The 18,401-nt window shown below is 44.1% G+C and overlaps 1 protein-coding gene across 1 annotated transcript in view; it reads right to left on the bottom strand.

The window, feature by feature from the left end:
• erbb4b (erb-b2 receptor tyrosine kinase 4b) overlaps window positions 1-18,401 on the bottom strand; it is a 353,394-nt gene that overhangs the window by 109,160 nt on the left and 225,833 nt on the right. Inside the window, 5 exon segments of the mRNA XM_034203950.1 lie at window positions 864-1,063; window positions 3,817-3,907; window positions 16,983-17,056; window positions 17,505-17,631; window positions 18,029-18,142. Of these exon segments, the coding sequence (XP_034059841.1) occupies window positions 864-1,063; window positions 3,817-3,907; window positions 16,983-17,056; window positions 17,505-17,631; window positions 18,029-18,142 (606 nt within the window).

Genomic DNA, 18,401 nt, shown 5'->3' with positions numbered 1-18,401 from the left:
GATCAGCATACACGCGGTTTGATTGGCTAGCGCTTGTACTGGCGGGAATTGCAAAAACGGGATTTGATTGGCTGACGCCAGCTTCGAGAAAGCATCGAGCCTCAAAAGTTGAACATTGTTCAACTTTTGACGCTCGCGACGCTTGCAACGCCTTGCCAAGCTACCCACAATGCAGTTCGGTGAAGTTTGAAAATATCCTACGTCACCCCATTCAAATGAATGGGCGAAGCGTTGAAAGCATTTGTTGACGCCTGTAGTGTAGACGGGCCGTAAGACTCAGAGGGACAAAAATGGGATGGTGAAATAATATTTGAGATCAGTGAAGATTTCAGGCAGGATTGGGTAAAAAACGAACTGGGTAAACAAGATTATGTGTCAGACAAGTCACAGTGGCTCCATTATTGGAAATGTGGCTTTTTTATCCTGAGAGCACAACAACAGGTGTGTTTTCCTAAATGTACTGTGATGATTCCTGTGTTTGTCATCTCTACATATATTCAACAGTTACTGCCTCGGGCTAACATGTCTGATACAGGAGTCATTTGCATTATTAAATATAAACTTCCCTCCAGATTAAAGTAAACTATGAGATATGTCTTGTTGGTGTTTTTAATAACCACAGATGCTTTGCATGTCTTTTAGGGATTTGAAGAGATGAGTTAATAATTAGAAAGAGTGGGCTATGTGTTACAATAGAACAACAATGTTAAAGAAATGCTACTACTACTTTGTACGTCAGACAGTGCGGAATCACCATTGCAGTTAAATCATATGTGTTTTAGGAAATCAAAGCAAATTGATTAATCTCCACTTGCTACAGATTCACTTCTTTGATGTTTGGGATGGTTTCGGTATGAACTTACAGCACTTCTGTGGGCTTTGGTTGTTGCGGATCAGAACCTTCTGGTTTTCAGCACGGAACAGTCTGGTCCAGTTGACGGTGCTGGAGTAGCAAAGCTGGCTGTTCTCTGCGATGTGGACATTCCCAGCGCTGATCTCTCTCAGGGACTGCAGCTGCAGAGACGTGATGCCCTGCTGCTTCAACACCAGCAGGGAGATCCCACTGAGAGGGAAGAATGGGTGGAGGGGAGGAGGGAGGGGAAGAGGGGAGGAGATGTTGAGACAGGAAGAGGAGGAAGATGAGAGGAGCAGGAAGAGATGGGATAAGGTTTAACAGGGAGTGGAGGATTTATTTTATTAATTTTTGAGCACAGGATTAATTTCACAGGTTTTTATCCCTAATTAGATAACAAAAAAAATTATTCTGTGACCTATTTATGAAGGTTGTATTTTTTTGTAAATAAATGGCTTCATTTTTTTTGTGTGTATAATACCTCTTTAAGGAAAATGTAAAGCTCACTGGAATAATATTATTTAAAATATCTAAAACCCTGTTGTTGATGTCAGGCAGAGATGATCTAATGTAATTAATACAAATGAAAATAATGACCATAAGTAAAGCAACCTAACACATGGATCTTACACCCAAACAAATGATTCACTGAACACCCTATATTTGAAACACTAATGCAGAATAGGTGCATATTAATTTCTTAGAATTATTATGGGACATGATTAGTGAAACACACCAAGCATGGGCATGGAGCTTGTTTATTTATGTTGCTCAATATATAATTAAAAACAATATCGTAGGATACACTTATTTGAATTGTGAATAATATATAAATAGAAAGTGCGTGCACATTAAAAAAACATGTACAACGAGAATGCTATTGCTCTCTCTTCCTATAGCCTATGCAGCCATTTGCAATCTGGATTGGCCTATACATGCTTGAAATCAATCAAGCTTAAATAAAACATGTGCATTACATATAAAGCCTGACCAACATCATTTGGTATACTTTAACGGACATATTTAACACATAACTTTTATTTCCTCAGTGTACTCATCTGCTAATCTTGTCAATTATCAGCCTATGTGTTGCACTTGAGCCACTGAGACACAAATTAATGGAGACTGGATTGTAGAATAAAATCCAAACATAATATTCAAAGGCATGTGACTGTTAAGTGGAAAACACATTTGCAGTATATTAAAGAAAGCAATCTGAGAAAAAAATACTTTAGTACTAAAGTGGGGAAACGAGTAGCCACATTTCAATTAATTATTTTAAATAAGCAATACAGATACAGTAAACACCTTCGAAAAAAAAGGCGATTATCACATGGTCTTTTTTGTGAACAATTGTTACTTTACAACATTTCACTATACTGTGTATAGATTATTAAATATGTTTCCTATGTACATTTTATTTCTTGTATTCCAGTGTTTTGCTAAATCTTGCTGCAACAACAACAACAACATATTTTACACATGTTTTCCTCATTTTACACTAAAGCCACTAGTACTTTCGTTTATATTCTTCCATGCCTCCACCTTTCCCCATACCCCCACTTTCACAAAATAAAAATGACAGTGTCAATGCCTTGCGTACACACACACACACACACACACACACACACACACACACACACACACACACACACACACACACACACACACACACACACACACACACACACACACACACACACACACACACACACACACACACACACACACACACACACACACACACACACACACACACACACACACCACACACACACACACACACACACACACACACACACACACACACACACACACACACACACACACACACACACACACACACACACACACACACACACACACACTGTTTTTGTTCCAAATGTCATAGCAAATCTGTGGACACCTTTGGAACTATCAGTTACGATTAATTATACATAAGTATGTTCTATCAGTTGTGTCTCAACCAACCAACTGTTTTGATTTGATGTAAACCATATTTCTTAGTGACCAACTAACTCATTAGTTATGGAAGCACAACAAACCAGGTCACGTCTAATTCAATTTGTAGTCAAATATATAAACCAAGCCACACAAATCTTAATACAATAATTTAGCATGATGTAGGATACTACTATCTTCAATCCTCTGTCTTGTTACAGAGTGCTACTATGGAAATGTCACATCATGACACTCCCTCTGCAATACATTATGGTAGCATGTTGAAGTTATGTGTTGAATTAATTATAAACTGGCTAGTTGTGCTAACAATAACAACAAACATTGTAAAAGGTGTCCTAGGAAGTTATTGACTTTTAGAAGCATTAAGGAGTAGTGTTTATATCAGTGGGTACCATTACTTTGTCTCATGCACATGCACGAAGACCACTGTGTATATATAAATGAGGACACACTAGTTTATGCATGATTGGTTGGAAAAATCAGTTCAGCCATTGGTTTAACACAATTCCGTTGATCAACACAATAATGCTGCAAGAGGCACAACAATGTGTCAACAATGGCAAAGCAGAAGAAAAGGGCTTCAGCATGTCAAATGTTTTCTGAGAAATGAAATGCCATTGACACATTTACTAGACCTCAAGGATACAGAAAATAATTGTTTGTGCGTTTCGCTAAATGTAAGCAACAGTTTGTTGACAGGGAAGCCACAACTACTTAGTCTCTGATTAAGTGGGATGCTTTCAAATGTTTGATAAACCCAATCAACGCGGAATTAAGTCTGGTTTTACTTTGTGAAGGAACTCTTGTTTAAGAGAAAAATTGTGATATTCAACATTATTAACTTTTTAATAAATCTAAACCCATACAGATATTGTTAGCATGGCTTTTTTTCCTGACAACCAAGCTCTGTTTAAGGCGGCGATGACACAGCTATGATATATATTACACTCATGGTCCAAAACATTTCTTATCCAACAAATCATTAGTTCTCAGTTTTGTACCTGTATAGCGCTCTTCCCCCAATAGTTGCCAGGTTGGAGAAGACACTCAGGTCTGTCATGTTGTCAGGCCAAGACTGGATGTTGAGATAGCCTAAATGTGGACACAGACACACAGGTTACAATGTAATGAGTCACCAGTACCTACACACTAATATCAACTGTCTATCATATCCTCTATTTCACACAGTGACAAGAATAAAATGAGGAGGGAGAATTGGAAGCTTGAATTAGAAACCTCCGAGGACCACCGTTACTACTCCACCTGAGTCTCATCTGAAGGCAACAAAGCCAAAAAAAGTTGTAGGCACAAAATCTCAACAAAGGTGTTTGGTGCCAGCTATGACAAGTGTAAGGTTTGACATATCAATATTTTTGCATTTCCTTTATCCGCCTTTCTACTGTTGAATCATTTAGAAGACTAAATGAATAGCTGATAGGATGGCTGTGGCTCATTTAGGATATTCAATAATGGATTTAGATATATGAAATATTAAGTAGAGAAAGGGGGTTATAACCCACAGGCTAACACCAGCGGATAAACAAGAAGTTGGATGAGGCTTTGAGATGAGGAATACAATGCAGGTAAAGGAGCAAAGGTAAGAGATGAGTAGGAAGAAGCCTGATAATAGGGGTCCTGGTAGCAATAACAAAGACACATTACTTTATCATCCAAAGAAAACACAAAGGCCAAAAGCCGCTGCTCTATTGCCTTGCTGACAAAGGAGGTGGTGGTGGATGATGAGAAACAACCTTGAGGGTGTAATGTGTTCTTCAATCAATGAACAGTTTTTGACTCCATAATAATAAACTGTGTGGTTCCCTCCCACGGGATGCATAACTTCTGTTGATCCAGAAAGGGAGGGAAGGTGGAGAGAGTTAAGCAGTGTTGCGGAGAGAAGGCAGCTCATGGCTTGTTGACAGGAGAGCAATAACCTTTAACAGAACCTTTATCAGTTTGTGGATGCCGTTTTGTTTGTTATGTCTATCCCAGCTGAGAAGCGGCAGGGTCTGAGCGAATGCTTATTGTGTTTGATGAAGAAATTAGAAGGAAAAAAAGTCAGGTAATTTGTGGGGAATTGTACACCGGGGCTCATACAAATGGACATGAGCTGAATGCGATACACATCTTTATACAACATCTATTCTTCTTATGTAAGCGCTCAATGTGTCGAATCAGGTTAAAAAAATAAAACATACCAGAAAATATTACTTACATTTTTCACTAAATAGAAAACAGCACTTCTCAGTACAGCCTTATATAACACTCTTTATTACTTTAAATCTTTAATCTCTTTTCCCAGAGAAGATACAACCTGGGTATAATAATGGCTTCTATTATAATGGTATAGTAATGGGAATTAATTCCGTTGTAAAACATGATGTGATATTTATACAGAATGCATGCAGGAAACTGGTTGTTTGTGAAAGCTAAGGTTATGGTATTTTGTTGCATTGCATCCAGAACCCTGACCTCATGGTGTGCATTTTAGGACGCCAAGGGCCTCTACAGAATCATTACAGTTGTATTTGTTGCCACTAATTGTTTTAATGATAACACCTGCAGCGCAGAGGCACCTCACCGCCCCATCGTAGTGCTCTTTCGGGGTATGCCAGTGCATCCTAATAAAAATAAACAAGCTATTGCCTGCTGCACATTTGTCTGTGTTCATTTAATACTGGGCAAGCATGTGCTTTGGTTGCTAAAGGTACACACTGATTCTCTGTGGACACATTGTACATTCCGCTAACTTCTAGAACAAGTGTATATTTAATTGTTTAAAGGGGGCCTATTATTATTTGTAGGGTTTTCCCTTTGCTGTAGTGTGTTATCTAGGTTTTTGTGCATGTAAATGTATATTGGCAGTACTGTGGAGCTTTGGAGTCGGGCACAGATGGATGGTGCTGATGATAATGAAGCATTCCTCGTTTCCATGAAATATCGTTTGCAGTTAAAGATAACGTCTGAAAATGTTTTATGTTGTTCTTATCAAACTGGAAGGAAATTATTTTAAAAGACCAAAACCAACAATGACTTGATTATACTGACAGGAAATGTCAGTGTAGCCTGATGCAACTTATTTATATGTCTAACAGTTCTCCAAATCAGTAAGCTATGGCATCGCCTTGGGAGAAATGGTCTTTCGAATACACTGCAGTTCATTTTTAGTCAATCACAAAAACACAGTCCAGATGCAACTAAAACTCGCAATAACTTATACATCGTAATCTGTAAATAATGTAGTCACCATGTGCAATATTTACTTGCTTTTCAGAAACCTTTGTTGAAAGCTGCCCAGCTGTTTAGGGAAACTTCCAGCTCTCTTTTTACCAAATCAAACTATATTGTTGTACCATATTAAATGATTTATAGTAGATCTTCAGTAGGACATACTTTGGCTTGTGAAGCAGACTAGGTTGGGAAGTCAGAAAGTATAGAACAAACAAACCATTGTATTGTTTGTTTGGTCTTTTCATTTGTTGAGGTCTAAAAAGCACAACATAGCAGTCTATGTGATGTGTACAAATAATAAAATCATAGATTTGAAACTATTCCACAAAAGAAACACCTACAGTATATGCTAAAGTATTCCAGTGAGTCAAATATTATCTGTAATACATGGGCAATACTTAGTCAGCTAATGGGAATTATCTTTGTAATAGGTGTGATGGGGGGTAAATGCCAACGCTAATCTTTTAGCGACTTCCCCTTCTTCTAACCTCTTTCAATTAGTGCTTTTGTGCATAAAAAGCAAAGTAAAAATATCACCTATAGCTGCAGAGCGTCACATAAGTGGCACGCCAATGCACACGACAAATTACAGCTTGGAGCCACTTAGAGAAGAAGGCCATTAGATCACAAGCAAAGGTTAAGAGGGCTTAAATTGTGGTGATTACATTCCGAGCCAAAACACCTAGAAACCCACTTATGCTAAATTGCGTGAGTTGATCGCCCACTCTTTGGGCGAAGCTTGAACTTGTGATATGTCTTTGAAGACATAGGAGAAGCATGAGTCGCTTAAAGAAAGAAAGGAGGAGAAAATAAAAGGATTGGAGGGAGAGAGAGCTGTCTTCCTACAGGGCTAATTTGAAAGCTACAGCAGTGCCAGTTGCGACCTTGGGGTCACAGAGGCAGGTTGGCTGCTTCTGTCAGAAGTCACGTTCTCCTGACAGCTCAGAGGGATGACAAGTGTGGCTAACACACATCTCGGACTACATGCTGCTTGGCCAATGGTTTGTCACCATCACCTGCTCTCAGACTGCCATCACCAAACAAAACGGGAAAACATTCTAGATAGGAAATCGTATTATTCCATTATTGTACAGTATTTTCAAAAAATCCCATCAAAATGCACTCAGATTTTTGCATCCGGGCACACATTTTGAGCTCAAAATCTGAAACAAATAGGTGATTTTCTAAGACAACAGGTAATTCTGCAGTTAATGAGTAAATTACAGCTCTACAGCGGTTCTTCTTTTTCCTCCGCAGGCTGCTGAGGTTCAACATGGACTCCAGGATACTCTGCAACTTCTACAGGTGCACCATAGAGAGTATCCTGACTGGCTGCATCACGGCCTGGTACGGCAGTTGCAATGCCCTCAACCGTTACGCATCCTACACACGGTTTCTTCAACGGAGACGCTTCCCATTCACTTTGAATGGGGTGACGTCAAGCTTTGCCGAACTGCATTGTGGTTCCGTTGCTTCGCTTTGCCTGCGTTGCTCATGCTGAAAGTTGAGAAAAGTTCAACTTTTCAAGCGTCGACGGAAGCGCCAGCCAATCAAATCATATGCCAGTGCAAGCGCAAGCCAATCAATCACATGCTTTGTGTGTCCGGGGCGGGAGATTAATGTGATTGGTTGTTGGTCGCCCATCGGCAAGCTTCAACGTGATATAACCGTGTGTAGGTGGCGTTAGACCAGGGATGGGGAACCTCCGGGTCCCGGGCCGTATACGGTCCGCGAGGTAATTTATAAACACACGCAAAAAAGAAAAAAAAATAAGAAATCTAGACCGCAAACAAATTAAACAAGTGAGTGCCTGTTTTTCCTGGCCAAGGTCAGGGTCCTTGAACACAACACGAGCCTAACATGTCATCAATTGATATATGTCTCGTCTGACAGGGGTGCAGTTCTGACAGAGAGCACCAGAACGCCGCTCCGGCACTTCAGAAATTGCAGTACCCATAAGGAGCCGTACACATGCCGCAGTTTCTGCGTGGCTGTGTCTTTAGTTGAAAGACTAATCGTATGACGATCTGTTCATCTGTCATACTGATCATACAGTCAATAATTTGTTGTTATTAGCATCTGGTTAGCTAGCTATGCTAACGAATATAAGAAGCTTTTTCTCCAACCAGTGAGGTAAAGGCACATCTTTATATGATCATTATAGTTCTAAAAAAATAAGAGAATAAAGTAAACAGGTATAAAATACTATATGACCGTAAACAAAGTTATTATTAATAAACAAGAATGCAGTTTGAAAGAGGAGTGATTTGTAAAATATCCATAAAGAAAAATAAATCTGCTTACAGTTCTGTTTCATATGGATGTTGAGAAATGTATCCATAGATCTCTTAATGTTGCACTTTGCTCTCAAAGTGCACCAGATTGATGCTTTTAACTTCAATATTTAAAAAAACAAATCTTCCCAGGGGAGAATGCCCCCGGAGCCCCCTAGAGGAGGTTAGGTCCCCCCCCCCACACTTAAATCATGTCCACATGGATAGGAAACTAAATACATTTGTATATCTTTCTGTCACAACCGTGCACATGGCTGCATACGCGAGTCATGGTAAGATATCTGGATTCAGAGGTTGCTTTTTCTTTGCACAGCATGAAAGAAAGGCAAATTGAATGGGCTGTGATTTTAGTATTTTTAAGCAGAGGTCAATCATTTGTACGGCCCTCGGAGGATGTTGAAAAAATTGAAATGGCCCTTGAGAGGAAAAAGGTTCCCCACCCCTGTGTTAGACTCTACAGAGGGTGGTGAAAACTGCACAGCACATTACCAGGACGGAGCTGCCATCCATGGAGGATCTCTACACCAGCGGCTCCGGAAGAAAGCCTTAGTTGTGTACTATATAACATAAAACCTTTTGAATGTTGTATTGAATTTGAATTGCTTATTTATCATATATTACGTTTTAAAGCCTTTTAATCTCTTCTGCCTTCCACCTTTTGCACACTCAGCCATTTTGAAAGGAAATATCTTAGAGCAGGCTTAATCAAGTAGCAATCAATGGTTTCCTACCTCTAACAAGATTATATTGATTTGTTAGTTTGTTTCTTAATCCTGTTCTTTGATTGTTCCATTTGATTAAACCTTTCTTTCCGTTCCCATCTATTCTCTTTCCTTCTGTTTTTCCTCTTTTAAGTTGTTGACCATTGGATCAGAGCTTGCTGGAAAGACAAAGAAATTCAATACAAGTGGATGTGATTCTGGGCTGACCTTTAAAGAGAAATTAGTAGGGATGCATGATATTGGTTTTTTGAAACCGATACCGATACCGATAACTTCCTGCTTCTCAAGACCGATACCAATAACCGATAATAAAATGTACGCCACTAATTATTTTAATGCGATTAACGCATGTGTATTTTTTTTCCTCGGCCGCCCCGTAGTTTCAGAGCGCATCGAGTTTAAAATATCATCTACAAGCTGATGCTGACAACCCCGTTCCTGTCGCCCGCTTGTGGCAGACCACACTTCCACGCTCACCGGCAGGCACCGACTGGCTGTTGGGAGGACCGGGAGGGTGTGTGTATGTGTGGCCCGAGCGAGCGAGAGAGAGACCTTACGTGCATTGTTGTTGTTAGCATCTGGTGCTAGCTAGCTGTGCTAACGGATATACGGAGCTGTTTAAATGAAAACAGAGGAGCGACATTTCGCCACAACTGCGCCGAGCACTTGACTTTATGCAGGAAGCCAGACAGTGGGACATTGTACGAAAAGTCAGCACACTCAGCACGGATAGTGCGCAACATGATTGCAGCGTCCAGGCAGCTCCGGTTTGAGCATATGCCTTGAGTTGCACATAGCTCCAACGCCCATACCACCGACGACATGTTTGTTTACTGTCCTGGCTTCACGAGTTAGGGAGCGCTGGATTTGTTGGATTGGTGAAAAACTCCCCTCTTCCTAAACCACTAATACCACAGTACTGGCAAAACGGGAGGAGCCGAGTGAAAAACAAGCGCCCCTCATCCCAATCCACCCACACCGCAGTATTTTTTTCTTTTTTTTTACCCAAAAAATATATTGTATATTATCGGGGCTATTAATACTGGTATCGGGTTTATCGGGATGACGTCATAATTCCTAATATCGGACCGATAATTATCGGGCCGATAATTATCGTGCATCCCTAGAAATTAGCATTAATTGACTTCTTTGGTCAGTTGCTGTTTCCAATAAAGGAAGAGCACATCAGCCATGTTTGATACATGTTTGAAATGAAAGTAAATGTGTTATTTCGGGGTAAAAAGGGGATACTGTGTCATACAGCTCCTGTTTTGGTAACCCCCTCTTCAAAAAGCTCAATAATGTCTCCAACAATATTTCAACAGATATATTTTTTCTTATATCATGAGAGAGTGTCACAGCGCAGACAAAAGAGAGGTTTCTCAATACTCTAATTTCCCCTCCTCGACTCCTCGGTCCTCCGGTAGTGACCCGGAAATGGATTTCAGCGCACCATGTTGAAGGACATCTAATTTTTCTAAATCCCCACCGAGCATCGAGCATCGAGAAGGCTCTCTGGAGGAGCTCTAACCGAGGAGACAGTTACCTCATTCACACCAACGCAACTCCGGTTCAAGCTCCGTGCTAGAGCTTTTCAGGTTCAGAACCGGTTCTTCGGTTTAGCTCCGGCTCTTTTCACACCGCCCAGAGTCCGACTGGTGCTGCGTCATTGCGTCATCGTTTGCGTCATGACATAACCGTTTGCGTGCCTGCTTCATAAAGCCAAACCGCGCGGAAACCCCTCACAGCTCACATCGACAACAACAACAATGGCCGATTGTGCTCCAGTTTCCTCTGTACCTCTTCGGAAGACCAGATTCCCAGTAGGTAGCTGGTCTCTTCAGTGGACCACTGCTGCTTGTTAAGTTTCTCCATCGTTGTGTACAAACTGGATAAAACGCCGGCTTTTTGTTGTTGTTCAGGAGTTGATCCCGCCCCTGCCCCCGCCTCGACGTAAGCGTGACGTATGTGGTGCTTTTGCTCTAGCCGGAAATGTTTTGGTGCTTGAAACTAACCGGATTCCGGAGCTATGAGGCTGCTCCGCTGCGGTGTGAACAGGTAAACCCGGTGCTTTTCAAACTACAGCTCCGAACTGATGGGTCCTCCACGGCTCCTCCGCGGATGCATTTCCGGGAACGGTGGAGGCTCGACGCACGGCCGGACTTATCTCAGCCAATGACAGCTCTGCATGCATCCCCTGGATATTATTTTAGTAAAACATGGCCTGGCCGATTATCGGGGCCGATATTCCGCATTTGACCGATTATAGGTATCAGCCTTGAAATTGCCGATAAAACTTTGGCTCTGATGCGGCCGTTTCTCTGGCTGGGGGGGGGGGGGGGGGGGGGGGGGTGGTCAATATAATAACGTAACCAGATGAGTGATTACAGCACCCGGTATCATTTTACACACATTTGTATCATACGATGCAGGACTTACACACGCCTGTTATCTAACCGACATGTCCGCACGCACTCTCCAGCCCAAACTCTAATAAGCATTCACAAACTAAATCAGGAGACCTTTAACGTTTTACGTCCGATTCGCTCCTTTTTTCCTCTCTGTACACAGCTCCAGTTTGGGCATCGGCCTGTCATCAGATTGTATTTGTTGTTGCTGCTGTAGCGGAAGTTTAGTACAATTATTTTTGAGTAAATACTCTAAATCTTCACCCTCCATAATTGCACTTGCTTCAGTTGCTTGCTACTTTCTAACGGCGGTGAGAGTGGTGCAGTGACGCTATCTATATCTTCTATCGATTCGATTTATGATTCGAAAATTATAAAAGTAGGGTAGACATGTGGATATTATCCGACTGAACACAACGTGCATTTATCTAACAGGTTCATTTTCCACTGACCTTATTTCGAGCTATTTTCCAAAATCCTATGGAGAAATCCCATGTCGAGGGAACCCGAGCGCAGCTTACTTCCGGGTTTCAGGATGCGTCACTGCACCACTAAATTGATGCGATTTGATTGGATTGTGAGGCAAGGGAAGCCGGCCGCCTCTTGCTTCCCTTGGCATGGCCCTGACTAATCACAGGTTGGCAGGGGCATCACATGAGCCTCATTTGATTGGTCAATCTCTCAATTTTTTTCACCAGGGGAAGCCAATTTCGGCTGGCCTCCTCTCGCAACAGTGAGTGCAATCTACTGTTTCACCATAACATCTAGAGGGGCGCTGTTTCATTCTTTGTAAAATACTCAATGAGAATGGGGAGAGACGGGCCGGCAGCAACACACAACAAAGAATTTCCGAAACTAAACGAAGTGTTTTTATTTATTTATTAAAATTATAACTACACTCCGAAAAAACAGGGGAAGCCTGGCTTCCCTTGGCTTCCAGGAGAAAACGCCACTGCCGACAATTTGCCCCCTCTTTTCTTCAGCAAACCACGTTACTGAAGCGCAGAGACACTTCATTTACAGAGTCAACCATGAGCAACAACTGTGTTCGAGATTCTCCCTCATGTGGCTCAGGATACATCATGAGCTACGACCAGCACACAATGTGCGAATCCTTCCTGGGGCCAGAGCACGCGTACGCGGCTCTCAGCCAGCAGGTCGCATGCTCCACATGTGTCCACATTTGTTCCCTTCACCAAGGTGGAGGGGTTCACGGATGATGGTTTCCCAATCACCCCTTCTCTGGAGCCGAGCCTGACGGCGTTCTTTGGGGTTAGACAGGCAAACATGATCGCCGGACGGCGCCCTACGTTGGCCTCCCCAGGGACCAGTATGTCGCCCGCCAGGCTGACCGGGCGCATCAGTGTGCTTTTCAGGCGGCGGTGGCGAACAACATCGCGCTGCTCTCCAACTCGGTGGTGACGCTGGTGGAGCGGTCCACCACCTTGGCTGCGGATGAGGCGGAGGAGATCAGCAAGGCGGCCAGCACGGCGCTCACGCTGTGCGCGTCCGTTGCTGTCTCCCAGGCAAGGATCGCTGCGTGGATGATGCAGATTCAGCGCCACCTCTGGCTGCAGCAGGCGGCTGCTGGGCGGTCACAGCGGCACCAACGCCCGCAGCGTCCAACCCGGCCACAGCGGCAGGCGGAGAGACGCCACAGCAACCGCAGCCGCTGCGTCAGACTCGCCCGTCGGCGGCGGAAGGGGCTCCGCCCCGCGTCTCCGCGCCCCCGCCAACGGTAGGTCAACGGGGAGTGAGGCATTCCCGCTCTTCGTCTGCTCCACGAGAGCCTCAGAGGAAACAGAGCCGTTTTTGACGTGTTGCGGGGGATTGTGAGGAAAATAAAAAAAGCTCATTTTCCAACCTTTTGTCTGAGTCATCAGTATCAAATGTGTCTCACATATCCCCCACTCTGTGTAAGCCGGCTGCCTATAACCTATCGGTCAATAGCCAACAGGGCTCGTTACAAAAGCCTGCAGTTTTTAATCTATCGGTTAATAAACTGCAGAGTTCGGTAACTAAGCCAGCTGCCACCAATCTGTTGATTAGGCAGCAGGGCTCGCTGCAGAAGCCTGCTGGTTTTAACCTATCGGTTATTAAACCGCAGAGCTCGTGGCATTCCTCTGTCCGAGATACGCCACCTACACACGGTCACAATGAACCCATGAGCGCCGTTATAACGCCTCATGTGGACGTCACTGCACACACCTCCACTCATCCCCTGAGCGTGTACGCGCCTCATGATGAGAGTCGGAGTGAAACGCAGCATGTGGAGGCTTCCTCACAGCCCTTTCGCTCTAGTCCCACCTTGGGTTGCTTCACGGGCAGTGGCGGCGAGGGCTCCGTCATGGCTCGTCGCCATGACGACCACAACACATCTCGAGCATGTGCGCCCGCTCTCAGAGTGGCAGCGCGTGTGTCTGATGGACAGATGGATGAGCAGGCTGATCAGCAGAGGGTACACCCGGCAGTTCAACTCTCCGCCCCCACAGTTCAACGGGATACAGGAAACACTCCTGTCATCCCAGGAACAGTGTCTTGCGCTCCAGTCAGAGCTGCAGGAACTCCTGTTGAAAGAGGCTATTTCCAGGGTTCCTCAAGGGGAAGAAAATCAGGGGTATTACTCCCGGAGGAAGTGGCTTTACAGACGGTACAACTCATATCGCATCTGTCAAAGCTGGGTTTCATAAAAAACTGGAAAAAGAGCTGCCCTCTTCCCTCCCAGAGTATTATTTACCTGGGTGTGGAATTAAACTCAGCCCGCATGAGAGCGCGACTCTCACAGCAGAGAGTGGAGGCACTGACAGCTCTCCTTCGACGCGTCACACCCCGCAGCGTGGTGACAGCCCTCTCCGTGATGCAGCTGCTTGGCATGATGGCAGCCGGTCACGTGGTGATTCCCCTGGGTCTCCTTCACATGAGGAGACTCCAGAGGTGGTTTATTCGCCTACGCATCGACCCCGTGCGACAGAAGAGGCGCATGGTGGCCATCCCTCTGTCCGTGGGTTCAGACTTAACCTATAGGAAAAGTCCCCATGTCCTGTCAGCGGGTGTGGCCCTGGGCAGAGTTACATCACACATCTCAGTGTTCACAGACGCATCTCTCTCAGGGTGGGGAGGAACGTGTATGTCGCAGGCAGTGGGGGGACAGTGGCCGGCTCACATGTCCCTCCACATAAATGTGCTGGAATTTATCTCCGTACGGACAGTAATTCAGAATTTTGCCCCGTTGCTGCAGAATCAGCATGTGTTGATTCACACAGACAACAGAGCCGCGGCAGCCTACATCAATCGCCAGGGCGGAGTACGCTCAGCGCAGCTTCTGAACACAGCCAGGCGGCTGTTGATCTGGGCGCGCGCACACTTGCTCTCCATCAGAGCAATGTATGTTCCCGGCGAATTGAACAGAGGGGCAGACCTCATGTCCAGAGGAGGTCCTCGCCAGGGGGACTGGAGCCTCCATCCCGAGCTGATCTCCCAGGTTTGGAGCCGGTTCGGGAGAGCAGAGGTGGATGTTCGCCGCACGCGGGAACGCGCAATGCGCCCTCTGGTTCTCCTCCCTGAAAGCGCAGGACCACCCCCCCCTGGGGGTGGACGCGTTCGCACATCGTCCATGGCCCAGGGAACCGTTGTACGCTTTCCCACCAGTTCCGCTGATCCCTCGGTCCCTGGACCGAGTGCAGGAGGAGCGACTGTCAGTGATCCTAATTGCACCGGAGCGCACGGGCGCTTCCTGGTTTCCATGCCTACAGCGTACGCTGTCAGGCAGGCCATGGACAATTCCATGGCGTGGGGACGCTCTCTCGCAGGTGGAGGGAGCGATCAGCAGTCATCCAGTGATAGGCCAGCACTTATGAGCATGGCCCCTGAACGGGAACACTTAGAGGGGTTGGGCCTCTCTCAAGATGTTGTACGTACCATTCAGGGAGCCAGGGCCGCGTCTACCAGAGCGTCCTACACAGCCAAGTGGACAGCGTTCCAGCGTTGGTGTGTAGAAAGAAGCCTGGACCCCATTACGTGCCCCCTGCCTCACGTGCTATCATTCCTCCAGCTGTTGTTGGACAGGAATTTGGCCTTCAACACAATCAAGGTATATGCTGCTGCCATATCATCTTGTCACGTGGGTTTCGGGGGTTGGGACGTTGTTCAGTCACCCCCTGATGAAACGTTTTCTTCGAGGAGTACGAAGACTCAGACCTGTATACATTGGTTCCAAATATCGGTTATCGGTCTCCTTGATTACTAATAATCGGTATCGGCCTTGAAAAAGCCATATCGGTCGATCCCTAGTGAGAACAGCTGTGAGGTCCGTGCAGAAAGCAGAGCTGTGTGTATAAAATATCTCACTCAGTATAACAGGCCTACATTACTCTCTGTATTTGTATGCTTTAGTTTAGTAGATAACTACAAACAAAGAGTCAATATTTTTCTAAGACCATTTATTGCTTCACATAATAAAATACACAACGGCTGTAGCCTGATTATGCTTTAGGAGCTGTAGGTGTGTGGTACAGTGTGTAGTGTGTGTGTTGTACAGTGTGTAGATGCGGCGGACAGACGGGTCTCAGTTGGTTTGGTGTCCTATGCTTACTTTTAATACTTGTAACTTTTGGCCCGTAATTTCAATTCCTCATTTCAGCGACCAGAGAGAGAGGGGGGAGATATATCCAGTCTCTGATTGTGTTACGTTATTATGAGAGAGCTCTCATACTTGTTTGTTTCTGAAATTGTATATATTTATATAAATATATGTCCGCATCTGTAGCCTGTTATTGTCTCATTATACTGCACTGTCAAATAATTAAAAGTAAATATATAAATTGTCATGAACACATCTGTCCATCAGACAGAGGGCCGCTGTGCCTCCTGTCATCATTAATGGACGTCTCTTTAAAATGACCGCTCAGAGGAGAGGAGTTCTCATTTCTCTAACCGCCTGCTGCTTCCCCTCCTCTCTCCTCGGCTCCCCTCCTCAGTCCTCCGCTCGCATCTCCTGTGGGCGGGACTAAGTCTCGAGGATAGGAGTCGAGGATAGGAGTCGAGGAGGGGAAATTAGAGTATTGAGAAACCTCTAATGTTTCTTTCAGATGCCATTGTCAAATGTCCAGCTATAGAAATGACAGGGGAGCTGGAGGATTAACGATGCACACCACATGTCCTGGATCTTTTCTTCATGGTGCGTGAAGGGAGAGCTGGGACTGTGGGACTCAAGGCTAGGGACTCCCCGAGGGAGAAGCAGCAGAGAGACAGAGGAGATTGAAAGACTCATCTGATATTCATCTTATGCTGCGATGTCTCTCCTTGGTGTGGACAGTCTCAGGGGGTTGGGGGGTGAGGCAGACTTGAGCAAACTAACACACACAGATACACAGTCAAGCACCACCTACTGTATATGCACACTTCATCTGACAAAAAAGTGCAAGAGAAGGGATTATTGGAAGGGTCCATTATTTTGTTTGCTATTTCATTCATATGCATGTGCAGAGGCATGCTGTGCAATGATATTACTCACCGGTGATCTCCCGTACGGTGCGGAATACATTTAGTTTTTCTGGGTCCAAAGCTTCAATGTTGTGATACACATCCCTGACAAATGATAATGGGAGATTAGAACACAGCAAACAACACAATGAAAGATAATAGCATCTATATTTCACACTGTATAGATAAGCAATGTGCCTCTTGATCACAGCAATGACAAAGTAGGTGTGCTCACCCAGAGATAGACAATTTAGAGAAAAGGATCATGTCAGAACAGGATGTTTCACAGACTATGTGCATTATGAATTATTCATTTTCTTGCTTTGCTAAAATGAAATGATTTTTTGCATGCATAAATAATGTATATCTATCCTCATTTTTATATAAACACGTTTGCTTTAGGGTCACCCTCTACACTAGCCACATTTCTTTACATTCATTCATTTATGAGTATATACATTTAACAGCACTCTTCTTACTCTCAATGATCACAGTTCCACTTTTGCACCCACTCTTTCATCATTCTTATGAGCTAAATGTTTTTAAGTCTCACCCTTTGATCCCAGTGATGAGGAACACCAGGTTGCCGTTGATTTTGGTGCAGTTCACAAACTGGTCGATGTTGCTGGAGTCGACTGTTTGAGCCGTCTGTAGACTGGCTGTACCAATGCCATCACATGCTGCGACACACAGGGGGATAGACAAAGTGCATGCATGTAATGTGCAGCAAAATAAAGACGAGGGCTGTCAACGCCTTAAAGTCACGATCAATCTGGAAACAGGTTTTTAAAAACAATTATTCAAATTAATCACATGACCAAGGTTCACCAAAAGTTGCTCCTTGCATGTTTCAATGCACAATGATGTCATGTCCCTGGATGATGCAGTTGTGTGACATTTGAATTATAACTACATCTCCTATGCACCCTGTATTTCCCCATTGTTCATTGTGTCTCAGCATTGATGTGGAAATAATCTTGCAAACGCCAAGTTATTTCATTTAACAACTTTATATACGGCTAAACAAATAGGAACTTAATTACAGATAACATTCTTAAACATCTATGTGTGGTTTACCTTTCGGGCAGATGTCGGTACAAGGAATGCATATCTTAATGCGGTTATCCTCCACCTCCATCTTGTTACTGGGGCACGCTCTCACACAGGAGCTTTGGTCCACCACAAAGTTATCTGAAAAACAATTCACTGTAAATGTCAAGTACAATGGCTGCTGTCACACGAGTAAATACCATCACATAAAAAAGTTTTGAAAGTCACTTTCATTCACTTGGTCTGAAAGAGGCTTTTCTGACTCCACATGGATTACATTGAAGGGTAACACGTTCATGTTTTTAGCATGCCAATGTAATCATTTAATGAAATGTATGTTGTTTTATAAAGTCCTGTTTTGAATAAGTATTCATTATTGAAATACCCTGAAGTCATTTGT

Source organism: Gymnodraco acuticeps, unplaced genomic scaffold (assembly GCF_902827175.1).
Source record: "Gymnodraco acuticeps unplaced genomic scaffold, fGymAcu1.1, whole genome shotgun sequence".
NCBI lineage: Eukaryota > Metazoa > Chordata > Actinopteri > Perciformes > Bathydraconidae > Gymnodraco > Gymnodraco acuticeps.
Note: the sequence above shows the minus strand (reverse complement) of the source record. Positions and strands in the feature narration are given on the sequence as shown.